Raw genomic sequence first — 21,309 nt, 5'->3', positions numbered from 1 at the left:
GAATTATGAACTCAAGTCCCAACAATCTAAGAGAAATACCACACACACACACACACACACACACACACACACAGAATTCAATGGGGAATTATGAACTCAAGTCCCACAGTTTCAGTCTGCAGGTCTGGGAGACAGCACGGTGGGCAAGGGAGTTGTCAGCGTCTTACAAGGAAGGATCTCTGAAGTCAGGTGGGCAGGAGGGCAGACGAAGTCCTCAGTCAAGCAGACAGAGCCCGTGACAGGTGATGCTAAGGGTGATCAGTGTGGCATGGAGCAGCACTCTGGTGTGTGGAGCTCAGCTGTCTGGAGCCTGCCTCAGTTATACATTGAAAATGGTATACTCCGCCCCTTCTGGGTCTCTTAAGTGTCTTGGCATTCCTGATGTCAAGTGGGGAATTTGCCCAGGAGCCTATCTATGAGTGGTCCTGCTCTGCAGACATGGTTGTTCTGATCACGTGTGCAGGTATCTTAGGTGTGTTTCCTTGACAGATGTGTCTAGTGTGACTTACGTAGTTTCCGTCTTGAACCAAAATGTCCTGACTTACTTAACATAAGTGACTCCATTTTGTTTTATATACTTTATGCTATCTTGACTGGACCAGTGCCATTTTATTGGTCCTATTCTCCACAGTGGTAGGCTGGAGTCATGAACAAAATAAAATGAGAATTGATAAAGGTGTTTTTAAATCTGCAGTGGAGAGAGGAGAATGTAAGGAAATGGGTGCTTTAAAATTCTTTGGTTAGTAATATAGCTAACTTACATCTAGGAGTATTAAGGTACCTAATTCTTAAAACTATGTTTCTATGGTAAATACATTTCTAACCATGGCTGAGTCTGGAATATACCTCTACTAACTCTCTCACCTTAGATAAGAACACCATATTTTTCTCCCTAATTTTCCTGCGGTTTGATGTTGTTGAGACAAGCTCTCCCACAAGAGGATGTTTGGAGCTTTAAGAGCACTGGTCCTTTTGAAAGGCAGCACTACTGTGGCAGTGAGAAGCTATGGGTTGTTTGTAAAAAGGAGGTGTGTTTAAATTGGACTGGAATTATATTTTTTATTGTTGCCAAATAGTTGAGCGGTATGTAACACAGTATGTCATTTACTTGACGTCTTTAGCTGGACATAATAAAAATTAGTATAACAGAATATTACATGTTTATTAAATATGTAGTATGGTCTCTAAAAATCAAAATTATTTCCTAAACTATTCCTCTTCCTAATCCCAGTCTGCTTCCAAGGATGTCCAGTTAGCAGAATGTAATTTGACTGTCCTTAGGGATTTAACATTGATTTCCATGGTCTTTTCCCAGCTAACTTGCATATTTTATTTATTATTCTTAGGACTGGTATAAAACTTCTCCCTTTTAATTTTATCACTGATTTTGAGGAAAACTGGTTTCTGAACATGAATGTCTTTTACTTAAAAAGATTCACTAGTTTTACTTACAGTATTCTAATGCTTCTAAAAATAAAAGAGGTAGCCAAAGTTAATTAAACAGCAACCTCACTGCTTATAAGGGCTCTACAAAGTAGTTTATTAGTGAGGAGGGCTGTGAATGAAGTTTGTCATTATCCCTCTGTTTCACTGATCGGACACTAATGAGTTTTGGAGACTATCGTACTTGGTCAGTAAATTTCCTACCTGTAACTAAAAAATTTCCTATTTATCACCAGATCCTAGAACCCAATCGATATTGTCTCTTCTGACACATAGCTCTGAGAAGTGCAACATTGCTTGTAGGGTTTTGGTGTTTGGGAAGAACAATAGGCAGGCTGCAGAAACTAGGTAGCTGAAACTGAAGCAACAGCCATCTTTGTTCAGGAAGAAAACAAGTAGAAGCTAGTTTTCAATATAAAACATTAAAATCTGTCACTCAGATATCAAATTTTAATATATTAGAAGGAAACATCTTTTCTAAATTTTAATATTTTGATAAATTAAACGTAGGTTTATTTGTAATACAGGGTGGGGGCAAAATGAGGATTACAGTTGTGAGTACACAAAACACAGTTTGTTCCTGTATTATTGTTTATTAGTTATTGTATTATTTTCCATATAAACAACTGTAAACCTATTTTGTCCCATCCTGTATAATGAAATGATAGAATTTCAGTGCTGAAAAGGATCTTGAATTTCCAACTCTTTCATTTAAAAGGAGAGAACCAGCCTTGGCCAGTGAGGCTCAGCTGGTTCGAGCATCCTGCCGTACACCAAAAGGTAGCAGATTCGATTCCTGTCAGGGCACATACCCAGTCTGCTGGTTCGATCCCCGGTCGGCGTGCATCTAGGAAGGCAACCAATTGATGTTTCTCTCTCTAAAAAAAGGAATGAAACAAAAATGTCCTCAGGTGAGGATAAAAAATAAATAAAAGGAGAGATGCAGAGAGATGGAAGACTTACTTAAGGCCACATAGCTGGTTATGGCTGGAACTTCTGCTACATATCTCAATCCTTTTATTTTCTTTTTTCTGTACCAGACTGCCAGATTGTGTTCAGAGGGAATTTTTAATAGACTAACTTCAGCGATATTAGATTTAAAATAGAAAAGAAACTGTTTAAACATAATTTTGGGTAAAGTCTTTGCATTCTCTACCCCCATCTTTGTGACTTTAATTGGCCTTAATATTTTGTGTAAATTTGGTTTAACAACATAAAAAATAGAGTAATGAAAATAGAATTGGAGGCAAGTCACAGACTATTTCTTCATTTATAAGATGAAGGGTTCAGATCGGAGAATCGATTGTTTTTCTGTTTCTAAACATTTCACTGGTATCCTCTTTTCCTTTTTTGTCCTTTGCTTGTGCCCTAGCCTACTGAGTTCATTAATAAGTGAATACTTTTCCTATATTCACAAAATATTCAAAGTATTCACCTATACTCAAAGTATTATCACAAAATACTTTGTTCAGTTCTTTATAGATGATGACACTCTATGTTCAAGCTGTTTTTCCTGTCTTAAAAAAATGTTATTTGTGATAAAATACATATAACATAAAATTTACCATTTTAACCATTTTAAGTGTGTAGTTTAGTGGGATTAAGTATATTTACATTGCTGTGCAACCACCACCATCCATCTCCAGAACTTCATCCCTCCAAACTGAAACTCTGAACCCGTTTAACAATAACTCCCCATTCTCCCTTCACCCCAATACGTAGTGACCATCATTCTACTTTCTGTCTCTATGAATTGTACTACTCTAGGTACTCATATAAATGGACTCATAATATTTGTCCTTTGTGACTGGGTTATTTCACTTAGCATAATATCCTCATTGTTTATCCATGATGTAGCGTGTATCAGAATTTTCTTCCTTTTTAAGGCTGAATATTCCATTGTATGTATGTACCACATTTTGTCTACTCATCTGTTAATGGACACATGTTGCTTATACTTTTTGGCTATTATGAATAATATGCCTATAAACGGGTATACAAATACTGTTTGTGTCCCTGCATTCAATTCTTTTGGATGTATACCCAGAAATAGAATTGCTGGGTCATATGGTAATTCTACTTTTAAGTTTTTGAATTTTATGTCTTTGAAAGCCTGTTTATAATTCTATTTATTCTCTCAAATATTTTGCAATTGAATATGTGCACATATTACTTAAAAGGGGAGTGGGAATTTTTTTTTTAATCCTCACCCTAGGATGTGTTTATTGACTGTGGATTTTTTTTTTTTTTGAGAGATAGAGAGGGAGGAAAGAAGGGAGAGAGACAGAGACAGAGAGAGACATCAATCAGTTGCCTCCTACACACTGGGGTTCGAACCCACAACCTTTTGGTGTACGGGACGACACTCCAACCAATGGAGCCATCTGGCCAAGGGCTAAAAGGGGCATGGGAATTAAAAAAAAAAATTGAAAGCAGTGGTATAAAGCCCTGACTTTTAGCATTTGCCAATTTTCCTGTGTAAATATTTCTGATGTCATTTAAGTGGAGTTGGGAAGACATGTATGTCGGCACGTGATAATAGTATTTCCTCTATACAGGTATGATAGACCTCAAGAGCATGGATAATAGTAAAATATAGTAAAATAACTAGGAAGTTATGATTTTTGAGTATATATTTTTTAATTAATTGTAAATTTACATAATTTAATTCTTAGTGATAACTGTGTTTAACAATTGGCTTGCAAATTTGAAAATTTAGCTGACTCCACCAAACCATTGATAGAAAGCACATTCTGTCATATCTTCTTTTTAAAATATTTTATTTATTTATTTTTAAAGGGGAAGGGAGGGAGAAAAAAAGGGAGAGAAACTTTGGTGTGTGAGAGAAACATTGATCAGTTGTTTTACACAGCCTGACCAAGGATTGAACCCGCATAGAACCAGCAACCTTTTGCTTTGTGGTAGGACACCCAACTAACTGAGCCATACCAACTAGGGCTCTGTCATATCTTATTAAAATATAAGTTTCTCAAAAGCAGGAACCACTTCTCTTAGTTACTGTTTGATGATTTTAATACATTGTGGACTTCCAGGTATTACAGAAAGCCATAGCTGACACCACTGTCTAAAAAAGACATTTTAAATGGACTATGGGATTATGCCAGTTAACCTTTAAGCAGAACTAAAATATCAAGTTAAAAAACATACATAGGCTTTTTACTGGTTCATAAATAAGTTAAGGGCTTCTAGGATAGAGATTGCTTTAAGGGAACCCTGAAGCCACAAATTCCATAATCTTAAGAACTCTGTGGTAATTTAAGTTTTGAAACTTTTATTTAAAATAATGCTTTAGAATGTCATATAAGATCTTGAAATATACATAAAGCTATGAAATTGTGGTCTATTTCAATAATTAAAACAGACCAGGACTTGAATGCTTAGAGTCTTTGCTTAATTTGGTTTACCCTCTCCTCCATCCCCCTCCCCGTATTCTCCACCCACATGTATGTAGGTTAGTGCGCTCTGTTTATAGAAAGGAAAAGGTAATTCCCTAGCATATTCTAATGGGGAATTATGCCAGCAGGAGTTTCTTTGTCTATACCCATACATATATAGTAATTATTAGTATATTCATTGTCATTAGTATATTCAATTAATTTAATTATGGCATCTAATCTAACAAGTATATAAGACAAATGAAAATCCTTTACTTTTGGAAAACATTTTAAATACATTTAAAAATTAAGAATGTCTATATTTGTTTTTCTAGCTCACAGTAACTCTCTGTTGTTAGAGAGTTTTGGAAAATTAAGAAAAAACAAAACTGGCTTTCTCTTTCCTTTTATTTCTACTCAAAAAGTTTTTGGTTATAAAGAGAATTTTGGTAATTGCAAAGTTTTCCATTCAAATGTAGGTCAACAAGTGAGAGAAATTCATGATGGAAGTATAATATATCTCTTTCTGAAATTCTGTTCAATGATGACAGATTTTGAAGCATTTTAACTTCTGAGAGCCATTTTGTCTTACTCTATATTCCAAAGTAGAGTCCTTGATTTACCTTTTGTGAAATGAAAATATCTGTAGACTGTTTCTCATTAAACCTGAGAACTACTTTTACAGTTGTGTGGGGGTTTTTGTTTGCTTGTTTTTGTTTTTACTCTTTCTACCAAGGGTTCAAAATTTCAAGAACCAATCTTTAGTTCAGAGCTTAGGTTCATTGTAAGGTCTGAACTGTCTCCCAGAACAGCCTCCTAGGTTGTAAGTTAGGAGGAGGCAATTTCTCTGAGGAAATCATGTTTTGCTTTCTATAATAAACTCGGATGTTTCTCTGATAAAGTCAAGGCAGTACCTGCTTTAAGATCATGTAAAAGATGAGCAATTTCCAAAAGTTCAGAATAATTTATAGATTAATCACATTTAGACATAAACCACTTCAAACACTGTGTTTGATATCCTTTCCAGCTTTTCTGTATTACACACATATATATTTTAGGCCTGTAGCAGATTTCCTCTTTTTTTCCCTTAGAGGTTTACTGCAGATAAAAAGGGTCTATGCTAGGGCCTTGGTTTAATAAATTGAGGTTATTCAGACTGCTACTTCTGTGGTATATGTAGCTTTCCTTGTATAATTTGTGACTCTTAAATTCTCTAACTTTGGTCTGTGTGGCATATACCTGTAGTTTTTTGGTATTTGGGGTTGCAGATAATGGAAACTAAATATCCATGAAAATAAATTTGTTCTGTGTTTTAACTTGAAACCACGTACCAGGGATAGAAAACCACTGTCTAGGTGATGAATGTGTCAGTGACCCAAGGGAACTCTTGAAGACATTGTTAGTTCTTATATTAATATATGACAGTGGCTTCTTGGTATCTTAATTTTAGCTCAAAATCTAACAGATGTATAGAGAAATGATTTTCAAAATGCTAACTAGTTTTAAAAATTTTAATAGAGCCCGGGTATTATAGACCATGGAGGTTTTTTATATTTTTTTAATTTCCTGTTTTCAAAATGAGTTATATATCACATTATTAAAATACTAAAAAATATAAAGAGAAAAGAAAGAGTAGTTGCAGTGTCATGTTTATTAATATGTCTTTTGGTTCACAAAATAATGATTTATGCTGATTTTTAGTTCCAGAAAGCTGACTCTGACCTGGATTACATTCAATACAGGCTGGAATATGAAATCAAGACTAATCATCCTGATTCAGCAGGCGAGGTAATCTGCAAAATCAGTATCTTTCTAACAATATTTTATTAAAAGATTTTCTGATAGTATTTCTAGTAATAGTGATTATAACAATTACAATATTAAGTACTAAACTGATAGAATCTCAAAATCTTTTTATGTTGGAAACTTGGTCACAGCATACTAGAACATACTGTTGTACCCACAGTCAAGGAAATTTGTGACTACTTTTTTTTTAATCCTTAAAAATAATTATTGAGCCAGGAGATATGAACCATTGTGGAAGCCTCTTACATTGTGAGAGAATATAACTAACTATAGGGCAGTCCTTATATAAAAGGGGAGAAATCCTGGCAGTAATGATAGTCTCTCAAGATGATGATACACTGTTAAATTTATGTGAACTGTGATTTTTACATAAATTTATGTACTTAGTTATTCTAAGTTTAGGTTGATTTAGAAATATTAGCTCTTGTTTATATGCAATAACTACTTACACACATGCCCATGGAGATGAAAGCAAACAGTTTTTAAGCATTGTCTGTTAACATTGATTCACCACTTGAATCATTAATGTTTATCTTTGATAGCACTTACCAGAACACAAATATCATGTTTTACAGTTTTTTAAAAAATGTTTTACAATTACACTTTTTAATTGAGTGGAAGTACAAATTAAAATAACATTTTATATAAAATTGGTAATGCATTGTGAGTGTTAATTTTTACTGAACATTCTAGCTCCTTACTAGGACTATTCTAGCTCCTTAACTGTCTTAGCTTTTTCTTTGTTTTTTTCTTCTTTTCTCTCTGACTCAAGAACAACCAACCAATTCTGATCTAGTGGTGCCACCAAATGACTGGCCAAGGGACCCAACTGAGTCCGTGCCTTTCAGCACTATGTGGAAGGCATTTCATCTGGTGCTCCCACTTTTCCTCCACTTTCCGTCTCTTATCTTGTTCATCTTAAAGTGGAAAAATCTAGTTATTTTTCTCTTCTATAACTTGTTTTAAAAACAGGTTTATTGAGCCATAATTCACATGCTATAAAATTCATCCTTCTAAAGTATACAATTTAATGATTTTTAATATATTCGGAGTTGTGTAGTCATCACAACAATCAATTTTTGAACATTTTCATTACCTCAAAAAGAAACCCATGGCCATTAGCATTCACTCCCCAACCCCAAGCCCTGCCAGCTCCGAGCAACCGCTGATCTACTTTCTATCTCTATAGATTTGCTGTCTGAATATTTTATGTGTGTAGAATCACATTTTCTGTGTTTTAGACACATTTTATGTGTTTTAAGTCTCATCCATGTTTTAGCATGAATCTGTACTTTATTCTTTTTTATAGCTGAATAATATTTCACTGTATGGCTATACCACATTTTCTTATTTATTCATCAGTTGATAGACATTTTGGTTATTTCCTTTTTTGGCTACTATGATAATGTTACTCTAAACATTAATGTGCAGGTTTTTGTGTGGACATTTGCTTTCATTTCTCTTGGATATATACCTAAGAATAGAATTGCAGACCATAAGGTAACTCTATGTTTAATATTTTGAGGAACTGCCTATTATTTTCCAAAGCAATTACACCATTTTACATTCTTAGCTTTTTTTTTTTTTGTGGTAGAATATGCATAACAAAATTTACCATTTTAACCATTTTTAAATGGTATTAAGTATATTCACATTAAATGCAACCATTACCATCCACTCCAGAACTTTTCATCTTTCCAAACTGAAACTGTGTACTCATTAAACAGTAACACCCCATTTCCCCCTCCCTCCAACCCCTGGCAATCACCATTCTACTTTTTATTTCTAAGAACCTGACTACTCTAGGTACATTAAAAACTGTATTCATATAATATTTGTCCTTTTGTGATGGCTTATTTTACTTAATGTCCTCAACATTCAGCCAGGGTGTAGTATGTATCAAAATCTCCTTTTTAAGGCTAAATAATATTTCCATTGTTTGTATACACCACATTTTGTTTATCCATTCAACTGTCAATGGATACTTGGGTTGCTTCCATCTTTTGGATATTGTGAATAATGCTATTGTACATGGTTGTACATATATTTGTTTGAGTCTTTGGGCTGTTATAAAAAAAAATCACTGACTGGGTCCCAATGTAAACAACAGAAGTCAGAGATCAAGGTGTCAGTATAGCCAGGTGAGGGCCCTCTTCTCTTGGTTGTAGGTTTTTGATTGTATCCTCACATGGTGGAAGGGAAAGATCTCTCTGAGTCCTCTTTTATCAGAGCACTAATTCCGTTCATGATTACTCTGACATCATGTCCCAAAGGTCCTACCTTCTAATTCCATCTCCATGGGGATTAGGTTTTAACCAGTGAAGTTTGGAAGGACACATTCAGACCACAATAATTATGACTGCAAATACTGCTCTTATCTAAGTCATAGTATACTATATTTGCTTTTCCTTTCTTACACAACTTGTTTTTCTGAAGCTAATAATTATTTTCTCTTTTTCTTCAATTTGTTTAGTTTTCCTGTGCATTTATTAATGCAGCCTCAGCCTTTCCTAACAGAACTGTAAGACTCTTGCCAACATTGTCAGACACATCACATGATCTCTAAGTTTCATTTTTTCCCATTTTCTTCCATATCCCTTCTTGTGCTATCTTTCTGCTTCATTCTGACCCACTTAACAGGCCCCCAGCATGACTGTGTTTCTGAGATTTCTCTAACATCATTTCATTAATTTCCTTTGTTTTTCTCCTAGTTAGGATCACGTCTCACTCTTCCTTGGTTTATTGCCTTGCTCGTGTTAAGCATATCCTTTAGAAGCTTTCTGAGTAAGAATACACAGAAGGTCAACTTTTTGAGATATCAAATGTTTGAAAATATCTTTATTTAAGCCTTATTTAACCCTTTAGTTAATAGATGGTTTGGTTGAATATGGAATACTAGATTGGAGATTACTTTCTCTTAATTTGAACATCATTGCTTTGTGGTTTTTTAGCTTCCAGTGTTCTTGTTCAGAAATAGATGCCTTTCTAATTTCTGATCCTTTGTGTGTGTGTGTGTTCCTCCTTATTCTACCTTTCCCCCATCTCTCTTGGAACTTTTGTTTTATCTGTATTGTGAAACTTATTTTATAGTTAATTATAGTCTTTTCATTAATTGTGCTGTCCCTTGGTGGGGCTCTTTAAATCTGAAAACACATGGATCTGAAGTTTTATAAATTTTCTTACCCAGTATATTCACAAGAAAAGAATTCCTCTTTTACTATTATATGGCCTTTACTATTAGTGAGATATAGGACCTCCTGGATCTATCCTCTATTTTTCTTATCTTTTCTCTACTATTTTCATTTGTGTGCACCCCTCTACACAATACTTTTTAGGATTTTTTCTATGTTTTTCCTGGAGATCCTTTATCCAATACAATATACGGCATCTAGAAACATGATGGGAAATATACCCCTAAGTGTGAAAGGACAGGTCTCAGTGTCACTGGGTATGTATATTGAGTAGATACCCCAAATGGCAGCTTACTATACATTTGGTGTTATGTATAATTTCTTCGCCCATATCAAACATACTACTAAGAGTTCTTTTTTGGTAGTATCTGTCTTCTCTCCCTTTCCTACTTGTAATGTTCATGAGGTCTTGGTCACTCTCTGCAGAATTATTTTACCAGTCTTTAACTTAGATATTTTTGTTCTTATTCCTTCCTGTTGGAATTTATTTTATTTTATTTATTTTTTACCGTTTCCATCATCAAAAGCTTTCAGAAAAATCTCCAAGGAAGAGGGGAGTAAAGGGTCATGAACTGAGTCTCTGCCAATGGCCATGATGTGGGGTCCATGAAGGAGATATTTGAAGAGCAAGAAGATAATCAAGATGGTATAGTTTTGTGGAAATCAAGAATTCATTTTAAGGCCCTGGCTAGGTAGCTCAGTTAGTTAAAGCATTGTTCTAATATGCCAAGATTGTGGGTTTGATCCCAGGTCAGGGCACATACAAGAATCAGCCAATGAATGCATAAATAAAGGAAACAACAAACTGACATTTCTCTCTCTCCCCCTTTCCTCTCTCTCTAAGAATCAATAAATAAAGATTAACTTAAAAAACTTAAAGGAAGAGGGTTATTAAAATTTTATTTTATAGGGCAAGCCTGACCTTTAAATTATTTAAAATAATTTGGCAAAGAATACTAGTCTATGGGTATGTTAAACTAAGGAAGTATATTATAGGACCTCAAAAGTTGGTGGCAAACAGTGAGAAAAATGTAACTGGTTTTGAAGTGACAACAGAGTCAAGAGAAGGAATTAGTTCTTCCCTCAGTATTGGGAAGATCTATATATATTTGAAGTCTCTACAAAGGGTATTGTAAAGGTTACTGAAATAATAGGAAAGTTAAGATTATGGAGGATATAGGAAGAAACAACAATAACAGTGGTAGTGTTAGGGGACTGAGCATGGATGAGAACATCCATAGATGTTTTCATTTGGGGATGTGATGCCAGGAAGATGGAGTTTTCACTAGATGTTTTCTGCTTTCTCAGTAAAGTAGTTAGTAAGGTCTTATGGCAAGAAGGAGCAGATGGCAATTGAGGGAATAGAGAATGTTTGGAATAGCTAGTATTGAAGGATTTGCTAAGGAACCACCAGGGAATGAAAGGACCCAGTTAAAATGAAATGTTTTTTATGGAATAGTGGCTATATTCCAAAAAGAATTTGTAAAACCAATTAAATATATAAATATAGTTGCTTGAGTTGACATGAATTCTATATAGTGAAGTCAATGAATTGGTATTTATACATACTTTAGCCCCATGGCAGTGTGTTTAAGAATTTTATAAGTTATTTCACGTTGTCTTATTCTTTAACCACAAATTAATACAGTCCTTTAATCATCTTCTGAATAGCATTTAGAATTGTATTTTAGAAATACTATGTAATTAATTGTTGTGAACTACGTATCAAATATTATGCATTTAAAGTGACCCTATTTACTATTTAATATTGCTTTTTTTGGGCTGTTTCTATACATAGGCTTTATTTTTTTTTATTTTTCAATTATAGGTGATATTCAGTATTATTTTGTGTTAGTTTCAGGTGTACAACATAATGATTAGACAGTTATATAACTTAAGATAATTCTAGCATCCACCATACATAGTTATTACAACATATTATTGACTATATTCCCTATGCTGTACTTCTGTAAATAGGCTTTAAATTCCTTGAGAATAGAATCTAGGTCTTCTACTTCCCTCTTTCTTCCCCTTCTCTATCCTTGTCACACAATTGTGTAATAAAATACTCACATTTTTTGATTAAATGGATGGTAGAATGTGTTATATATATTTTAATTCATAAAAGAAACTTAATTTTTCATTTCCACAATTTAATGTATATTAATTTTTTTCCTGATGTAGAAAAATCCAGTTACACTCTTACAGGAATTGTCAGCAATAAAGTCTCGATATCAAACTTTGCATGCACGCTTTAAGCCAATTGCTAACGAGCAGAAAGAGACTAAGAGCCGCATTTGTGCTACTTTCAATAAGACTATGACCATGATACAAGAACTACAAAAGCAAACAGATCTAGAGGTAATGCTTTCAATTGATATGTTGGATTTGTAAAGTTTTTATTCTGATTGTTGCTCTGAAAGATGAATCCTCAGTAACTTTCATTTTAAAATTCAGCAGGCAGTTTGAACTATTGATAGAAATGAGATTTTCTTGATTCTCTTAATTTATTATCTCCTTTTATTTTAAAATGAGCATGTGGACTTGGCATGGTTTATTAAGAGGTATGCTGTCTTGGATTATATAGTCATGGCAGAAAAGGGGGTAATACCTATTAAATCTACCAGTTCTGTTGGTTCCATAAGAACTAGTGAGACTGAGAAATCTGGAAAGCATCTATAACAGTGACTTTTAGTTCTCTGTCCCATCAGTTGGTTTGGTGAGCTTGCATAAGCCTGACCTTCCTCCCTCCATTCCCCATTCTCCTCTCCTTCTCATTTAGTATAAAGATGTGAGTATCACTGATTTATAAAACTCTTGAGACATGTCAGAGTAAAAAAGAGGAATGTGAGCTACTGACCTAGATACTAAAATCTTAAACAGTGAACTAAAGCATTTGGTAGTGTTTTCATTTACTATTGAGACAAAGCTGGGAGCTTTTGAAAGAAAAGATAGACTATATGTAGAAGGAATTATAGACTAGAACTTAATTATCTGAACAAAAGATGGCCAATACATTTTGTGTCAGGTGCCAACTACAATCAATTAACTGGTAATAGCTGCTTAGAGTGCTATGTTAAGGAGTTGTGTCCCGGCATGGCACGAAAGCTATCTGCTGTGGGTGTGCTACTAGGGGCAGCATCATGGTATTTATTTACCAACTCTGGACTAAATTGTGTTGTAAGATACCTGAATTATGGGCTTGTAGGTAGAGTAAATCTCAAAGGTTGACTACCCACATCAGTTTTATCAAGAATTCTTTATATTGCCAATGAAAATACCTGGTTAAAAATATAAAATTATACTTTAGATGTTTCTGTTATGTCACATGGAGATGAATAATGGAGGAGGGAAAAGCAATTAAAAAGGGCACAGATGTAATATGGAATAGGAATTTAAAACAGTAAGGGTCACCTAAAACAGGGGCTGGGTGGGTAGCTCAGTTGGTTGGAGCATCGTTCCAATGCCCCAAAGCTGTAGGTTCCATCCCCCATCAGGGCACATACAAGAATCAACCAGAGAGTGCATGAGTGAGTGAAACAATGAATCAATCTCTCTCTCTCCCCCCCCCCCCTCTCTAAAATCAATAAATAAAAATTTAAAAAGAAAAAAACAACAGTAAGGTGGTATCATATGCTAATATATAGAATGCAAAAAAGGTATATGAGATAACTTTTCATATGTACAACTCAAATCACATATCCTTTATTGTATATGATTGTAGCCTGACAATAGAAGCACATAAACTCATTATAAGGACATCTCAAAGAAATATTAAGTGTAGTCCTGGTTGTATCTCTTTCTCTCTCTCTCTCTCTCTCTCTCTCTCTCTCTCTCTCCACACACACACACACACACACACACACACACACACACACACACATTTATTGAAGCACAGAATAAATTTGGGTGAGTAAACAAAGAGAAAATGATATTCTGAATATTTCCTAAAAATTCTTCCCACTTGACCCAGTAAGAGATGTTATATTTCTGACCGAGATTACAAAGTGCTTCAGAAAAATAGTTAGATAGTGATAGGGGATTTCAATTATCTGAATAGCTATAAAGGTCTTCAGTCAGTTAAGAGAAGAAGTATTTAAAATGAGCAACAATTATATTAAAGATAGAAAGCTAAGGGAGTTTCACATTGGATCAGGCAATGATAAACAAGGAAAAATGACTTAATGATAGTCATAAACCTTGAAAAAGGAGATCATATTTTAGAATCGGTGATGGCCAACTTGGGAAATGTTGGATAACTGGGTCTTGTACTTTTCTAAAAATGAGATAGTATTAGAAAGTTCAGAGAAAATTTTTGCAATTGAAATATGGAAGAAAAAGAAATGGCATCTGTACAGAATTGTGTAACCAAAAATAGTTCTATGAGCCCAGAGTTAAAAAGGACATGCAAGGCAGACCTTGTAAAGGAATTCAAGTATAAAAAGAAGTGTATCAGTGATAAGGACAGAACTGTGAGAATATTTAAGAAGCCAAAGACTAGATTGAGCTGTGGCTTCTGAAATTTAAAATAGTCAAAAGGGCCCTTAAAATTTTGTGGGGAACATGAAGAACAAGAAAGGGATAAGTATACTTAAGGCAAATTGTTCATAGACAACATAAAGTTGTCCAGCCCTGCCCAGGTATCTCAGTTGGTTAGAGCATTGTCCTGATGTGCCAAGATTGCGGGTTTGATCCCCAGTTAGGGCACATACAACAATCAACCAATGAATGTATAAATAAGTGCAGCAACACATCAATTTTTCTCTTTCTCTTTTCCTTCCCCTCTCTAAAATCAATACAAAATAAATTTAAAAAGGCTGTCTATAAATAAAATCAAGGCTATAATCTTTATCAAGGCAAGTGGTTTTTCATTTGGTATGATAGAAAATATATTTAAATTGATAACATTCAAAAAGAGCACATGAATTGATAATATTAAATTATAAATAGGGAGATAAGAACAGCAGAGGTGGAAGGAAACACATATTAATTTCATCTTTTTAGTTGCTATTAAGTCATTGAGATTTAAATATACTTAATTATAAAGATGACCACCAAACAAAAAAGGCTAAGCTTGTATGAAAAGAAAAAATATCCAAACAACTCCCCCCCCCCCCAAAAAAATAGCAATAAATAGAAAATAAAGGCATTAAAAGTTCTATGGTATTCCCCTGATGCTCCAAAACATTTGTGTTCAAGAAGAAATATTTCTACAAATCTTAAACTGGTTAATTCCTGGAAAAATTCTTTGAAGATTTATGAAATAGACGGTTTGAAATCTCTTGAACAGTGATCAGAAAGAATACCATGGATTTGTGGACAACAGTCTTGCCAGAATAATATTTTCCTGTTTTTGAGATAGTAGAGGGAAATTCTCTAACTATTTCAGTTGCAATAAGGTATATGACTGTTTTTCATTTAGTCCCTGCGAATTTTGGGGCAAATATTGGCTTGATCAGCCAAACTAGCTGAGCCATTCATTAGCCAAATGTGGCTATATAAATTAACATTAAAGAAATTAAATAAAATGAAAAATTCAGTTCTTTATATACTGATTGGACAGTGCAGATACAGAATATTCCCAGCGTCAGACAGTTCTATGGGACAACACTGCCCTAGAGATTCTAATTCTGTAGTTATATGGGGTGTTCTAGATCTGGCAGTGTCTATAGAGATGACCTAAAGTAGCCCCCTTATCCACAGTTTTGCTTTCCTCAGTTTCAGTTTCCTGTGGTGCAAAAATATGAAATGGAAAAATTCCAGAAATAAACAATTCAAAATTTTAAATTGCAAGCTGTTCTGACTAGCATGATGAAATCTTGAGCAGTCCCACTCCATTTTGCCCAGGGATGGAAATCACAGCGTATCGATGCTATATATGCTACTTGCCCACTTATTAGTTACTTTTTAGCTATCTCAGTTATCATATTGACTGTCCCAGGATGGCAATCCTTGTGTTCAAGTCACTCTTATTTTATAATATGTAATGCAAGAGTGGTGATGCTGGCAATTTGGACATGCCCAAGAGAAGCTGTAAAGTGCTTCCTTTAAGTGAAAGGACTGAGTACAATAAGATATTTTGAGATAGACTACATTCACATAACTTTTATTACAGTATATCATTATAATTATTCTATTTCATTATTGGTTATTGTTGTTAATCTCTTACTGGGCCTTATTTATAAATTAAGCTTCATCATAGGTATATATGTATAGAAAAAAGCATAACATATAAAGCGTTCAGAACTATTTCCAATTTCAGGCATTCATTGCAGGGCTTAGAACATATCTTAGGACTACTGTATATATTTAGGCAGATTTGCAACTATTGGAGTGATTCTTTAGGTTCTACCTCCTATTATTTCCCCATATAACACTTCGTTTCAGCCAGCCTGTTTGTCGGTGCTCTGTGAAAATCCTTTACAAGTTCCCTTCGGTTTCTCTTCTTACCTTTGCTTTTGTTCCCATCTGCTTTTGTGAATACTGTTGGCTGGCTGTTTTCTCAGCATCTGTTCTTCCTTCCTGCTTTGCAGAGTACTGATTTTCTTGAGATGTGTGCCATCCCTCACAGCCTCGTTCCTGAGATACATAAAGTTAATACTAAGCACTATTCTCAGCATCAGTGTGTGCCTGACTGGCAAGAGGAATGGATTTTCCTTTAACTAAACTTGATTCAGGAATGGGTTTTTAACCCAAATGACATGTGAGGAGCGAAAGTCTGGAAGTAGTGAGGAAGAGTTTCCTCACTGCTGAGAGAGCCCTGGGGAGAGAAAACTCTTCTTCTAAACACTTTGTGTAGGTGTGATACCTAGCACTGCTAGGTCTATTTTCCTGTTAGCTTGAGGATAAAGCCACCATCAAGGATATAAGAGCTATGAGATGGAAAAAAAAAGTTCTTATATTCCTGAGCTGCTGAATAAACCAGCGTGAAGTCTGCCTCTCTTCTGTATTTATTTTGCAAAGATAATATTTTCTTACCATTTATCCATTTTGAATGTGTTTGTTACTTGCAGCTAAAAGCATCTTAATTATCCTTCAAAATTTAGCCCAAATTTCTACTTCAAGGAAACTTCAGGTTATTTTTGTTTACATTTCTTTATCAAAATACTTTTACAATGTGGCATTCAAACATGACTTCTTTGGTTCTGTTATAGTCCTTAAATTGTTTGATTTCCTGGTCTTCTTTCTTCAACTTAACTGCAAGTTCTTTGGAAGTTCAAACATCAAAGTATTTTGTATATAGATAGCCAAATAATCTATTTTTTTCCTCTGCTTTCCTAAATTTGTGATCATGTATATAATATGAGCTTATGGAAATATTTATTGGTGTGATAAAGAAGTTAACAATTAATTTAACAGTCTATAAAGGTTTTTATAAAATTAAAGTATACATGCAGCCTTTAAAGATTTCTGAAATAAAGACTTTGTTATTTGTTTTCCAGTTGTTACCACTGACCGAAGAAGAGAAAACTGCGGAACAACAATTAAAATCTCACTTGTCAGACCTATGAAGACATGGACTTGCAAAGGGGAACTCTGATAGAGAAGAGATCAATTCCAGAGAGATTTAAGACGATGTCTTGTTAGCACTTGGTGACCAGAGGTGGGGTATGGTGAAGGAGAAGATTTGGCTTGGGTGACTAGAAAATGATGCCTTTCACAAGAAAAGGAAATATGAGAAGGGCAGATACTAATAAATTTCAGTCAAAAGGATGGAATGGGAACAAAGGGATGTAAACAATGTATGTATGCACACATGCTTAGTTTTGCAGTTTCAGGCAGGAAGGTTTAAACACTATTTTGCATCTGTTTTTGTATAATCAGGGTAACACCAATATTCTGGCCTATCATAAAAGAATGTTTATGTACTATCAGTCAAAAGTGAATAAGCATGCTTTAAAAGATAGAAAAAATATTTGTATTATGTTATACATTATGTATATTATAGAATTTTCTAGTTTTAAAATTTTGATTGAAGATGTGGTCACATTATTAGTGAGACTGCTATGTGACCTAATCCCTCATAAAACCTAACTTTTGCAATAATCTGGTTTTTCTGTGAGAGCCTCACTTTTATTTTTGTCCTGTTCCTTCTGTTTGCTGATGTTGAGCAGCATGAGTTCTTTTTTCAAATGCTCTTTTAGGCTGTTCCTATTGTATTTCAACATGACCTTTGTTCTCCTTCAGCCTATGTTACTGTAATTGTCCATTTTATGTGAAAGCTAAGAAATGAAATCAGAAGAGCACTGGTGACTGCTACTTGCCAGATTTGTGTGTTTTTGTATGTACTTCCTTATTCATTTAAGACTTTATTTATTTTTAGAGAGAGGGGAAGGGAAATATCAATTGGTCACCTCTTACACATGCCTCAACCGGGGACTGAACCCACAACCCAGGCATGTACCCTGACCAGGAGTTGAACTGGCTACCCTTTGTGTTGCAGAACGATGCCCAACTGCCACCAATCAGGGCTCCTTATTTATTTTTAAATAACTTGACAGTAAGGTAATTGTCAAAAGTAGGGGCAGATCTTGATACAAATGTTAATCACAGGGTTATTTGTAATAGCAATACACACATCTGGCCAATAGCAGGCAAATAGGTAAGTAAATAAGTGTATCTATGCAATAAAAAGTCAGAGTTTTCTATAAATTATTACTGTTAATGTTCCAGGAAATGCTGAAGGGGAGAGGGGAAGGAGATACTGCAGTTTTGAAGACTGGGCTCTGACATCATATCTGAGATGTAAACAGCAGGTTTTAAATTCCAGTTGTGTGTCCCTGAACAAATCACTTAACTTTTATGTGCCTGCATGGTTGGAAGCACAATGAGATGGTGCTTAGCTTTGAAGGATAAATGATCTTTCCATATATGTAATAAAGATGAGGCATTGAAATATACTAGGAAAAATGAATCAAATGTTGGGTCTGCAGGTTACAGATTTATACTTTAATATAAATTTAAAAATTTCTGTTATGAGAATGTATTTGTCCATTGACCAACTTAAAATAGCTGAGAAAACAGGGTTGGGAGAGTAGCTACAGTAAAAATTGTCCTGTCTTGCTAAATATTTCAAGAACAGAAAGTGCCCCCCCCTTTTTTTTAAATTACAGAAAAATAAGTTACACCTTAGTAACATACTAATTTTATTCAGTACTCAGGCAGTTGGTATTAAGGGTATTTCTGTACATACATAATTTTTGGTGAAAGAATTTTTCCATCACAGCTTAATCTTCCTAAATTATCTTTGTCTTTGGCTCATGTAGTTTTTTCAAAAAAAAATTGTTGTTGCCCACTACTTAAAGAAAGTCCAGATGCTCCCTGACTGGTGTGCTCAGTGGGTTGGGCATCATCCAGAAAACCAGAAAAGTCCCTGGTTCAAATTCTGATCAGGGCACTTGCCTGGGTATTGGGCCAGGTCCTTGATTGGGGGTGTGCAAGAGGCAGCCTGTGGATGTTTCACTCCCTCTCTCCATTCCCTTCTCTCTGAAAATGAATGAATAAAATTTTTTTAAAGAAAGTCCAAATGCTTTGGAAATCAAGAATTTTTAAGGTTATTGTTGAGTCTCTACATGTGCATTCTAGGTTGGGCAAAGGGTAATAACTGTTTGAAAACCAGAAAGAAAAAAAATTAAATTCAAATTACTGTATTTTGCCATGTATAATGCGCTCCCCTTATATAACGTGCACTCGTGTTTTTGGCCCAAACTTTCAGAAAAAGTGTCTTTCACTTTAATTTTTTAATTTATGTTTAAAAACAAAACCGATTATCGTATTCCAGGGTATTATTTTGCATACAGATATCGTTATTGCTTTTTAGACTTACACTTTTAATGCATAAACATAAATAATTAAAAACATTTATATACAGAATTAGTACTACTCATGTTTAACGTGCATCCTTATTTTTCCCACAAAAAGTTGGGCCAAAGTGTGCATTATGAATGGCAAAATACGGTAAGAGTCTGACGCACGTCCTTTGTCTCATGCCTTCAATTCCTGCAAAAACAATATTTATGCTAGAAAATTGCAGAAAGCAGCCGCCAATATAGGAAAGCTGGATACAGCTGATATCCTTTTGGACTTGGTACACTCTCATGGAGACAGTGCACCTTAAGCGGTAAGAAATGCAGGCTATGGTGTAGGTCTTAAGTCTTCACAATTTGTGGTCCCGTTGAACCACCCCCAAAATAAGAAATTACACTGCTCTAGGCTTCACAGTCTGGGAACTTCGCTTCGATAGAGCGGAAGTCTTACAAACCTGAGACTCTGGGCTTCCTCCCAGAGAAAATAACCACTAGCCAGGAAACCCCTGCTTCACAGAGTTTCACAAAGTGTGGGTCATAAACCACCTACTGCCAAAAATCACCGACAGTGGTTGTTGAACATTTTGTTAGAGAATTTTGTGGGGCCCAAGCCTCCAGAATCACTGAGACCGCATATCTAGGGGCGTGGCTCCGGTGTTTGCGTTTCCCACAAGCATCCCAGGTGGCTCCGCTCTTTCGCGCGCAAGTTTGAGATGGGTGGGGCGCCGCCCGTACCGCGAAGGGGCAGGGCCCTGCCAATCGCTACGCGATCTGCTCCCTGCGTTATCCTGGCGTCGAAGGCACGCAATCCTGCAGTAGCGATTCGCCAAATCTCGTGTGCGCCCCCGCACCGCGGGAATTAGGAGCCCGCCTCTCCGCCCTGCTCCCCTAACGCTGCGTCCTGTGCGCATGCGCGCCGCGCCTCCAGCTGCCCTGGTTACCGTTGGTGTTTGTGAATTCCCTGCCGCGCTTTCTTTGCTGGAGACCTGCACCGCCGTGCTTCTGCAGCGGTTCGATACGCGCGCGCCCGCTGGCTCGGGTCACGTGAGCCAAGGCTGCCTCGTGGTCCCCCGCGGGCGGCTGAAACGGGAGGAAGGAGCTGCAACCACCGCTCGCCCTCCCACTGCGCCTTAGGGCGGGCACGCGGATAAAAATGGCGAAGTGGGGGTAGCTGGCGCTGAAGCGATGGGGCGCGCTAGTGGGGTGGTCGTTAGAACCTCTTGACGTGGGCGCCGGGTTCTCCGCGGCAATTTGAAGTGGAGACCTTGGGCCGGCACCTACTAGGTCAGACCACGGACTCCGTGGGTCGCCGAGGGCCCCGCCGGGAGTCGGAGGCAATGGATGAACAGAGCGTGGAGGTGAGGGGGTTTGTGGAGGTTGGTGGTTACTCCCCTCGCCACCCGCTGAGTGCTCTTTAATGGGGTCGCTTTGCCCTCGTCCTCTCTCTCTGGTAGGGCACCCTCCTCCGCCGCTGCCGCTGTGGAGAGGGCTGGCCAGGTGCGAAGCACGCCGTGCTTGTTCTGCAGCGCTCTGATGCCTCTGCTCTGTCCGTTCCCGCAGTCAGGTGGTGCGTATCCTGGCGTTTTCAGGTTGTCTCGGCACGGGTACTCAAACCCCACAGAGTTTTTGCAGCCTGCACCCTGTGCACAGCAAAACTGCGAATTCATT

At 36.2% G+C, this 21,309-nt stretch overlaps 2 protein-coding genes across 3 annotated transcripts in view; both read left to right on the top strand.

Annotated features, from left to right (window-relative positions):
• SKA2 (spindle and kinetochore associated complex subunit 2) overlaps positions 1–19,536 on the top strand; it is a 29,116-nt gene extending 9,580 nt beyond the window's left edge. Inside the window, exons 2-3 of the mRNA XM_054585491.1 lie at positions 6,536–6,626; positions 17,278–19,536. Of these exons, the coding sequence (XP_054441466.1) occupies positions 6,536–6,626; positions 17,278–17,290 (104 nt within the window). The 3' untranslated portion in view covers positions 17,291–19,536. The remainder of the gene's footprint in view (positions 1–6,535; positions 6,627–17,277) is intronic.
• A 1,046-nt stretch (positions 19,537–20,582) lies between these two features.
• Positions 20,583–21,309, top strand: part of TRIM37 (tripartite motif containing 37) — a 91,942-nt gene continuing 91,215 nt past the window's right edge. For both annotated transcript variants that reach the window (XM_054585490.1, XM_054585489.1), the window contains exon 1: positions 20,583–20,999. In XM_054585490.1, coding sequence (XP_054441465.1) covers positions 20,979–20,999 — 21 coding nt within the window. In that variant the 5' untranslated portion in view covers positions 20,583–20,978. The remainder of the gene's footprint in view (positions 21,000–21,309) is intronic.

The sequence above is a fragment of the Pteronotus mesoamericanus genome, unplaced genomic scaffold, assembly GCF_021234165.1.
Source record: "Pteronotus mesoamericanus isolate MK-2021 breed Mesoamerican mustached bat unplaced genomic scaffold, CSHL_Meso_final contig_84, whole genome shotgun sequence".
NCBI classification, from domain to species: Eukaryota; Metazoa; Chordata; class Mammalia; order Chiroptera; family Mormoopidae; genus Pteronotus; species Pteronotus mesoamericanus.
The sequence above is the reverse complement of the archived record's forward strand: the minus strand, read 5'-3'. Positions and strand labels throughout refer to the sequence as shown.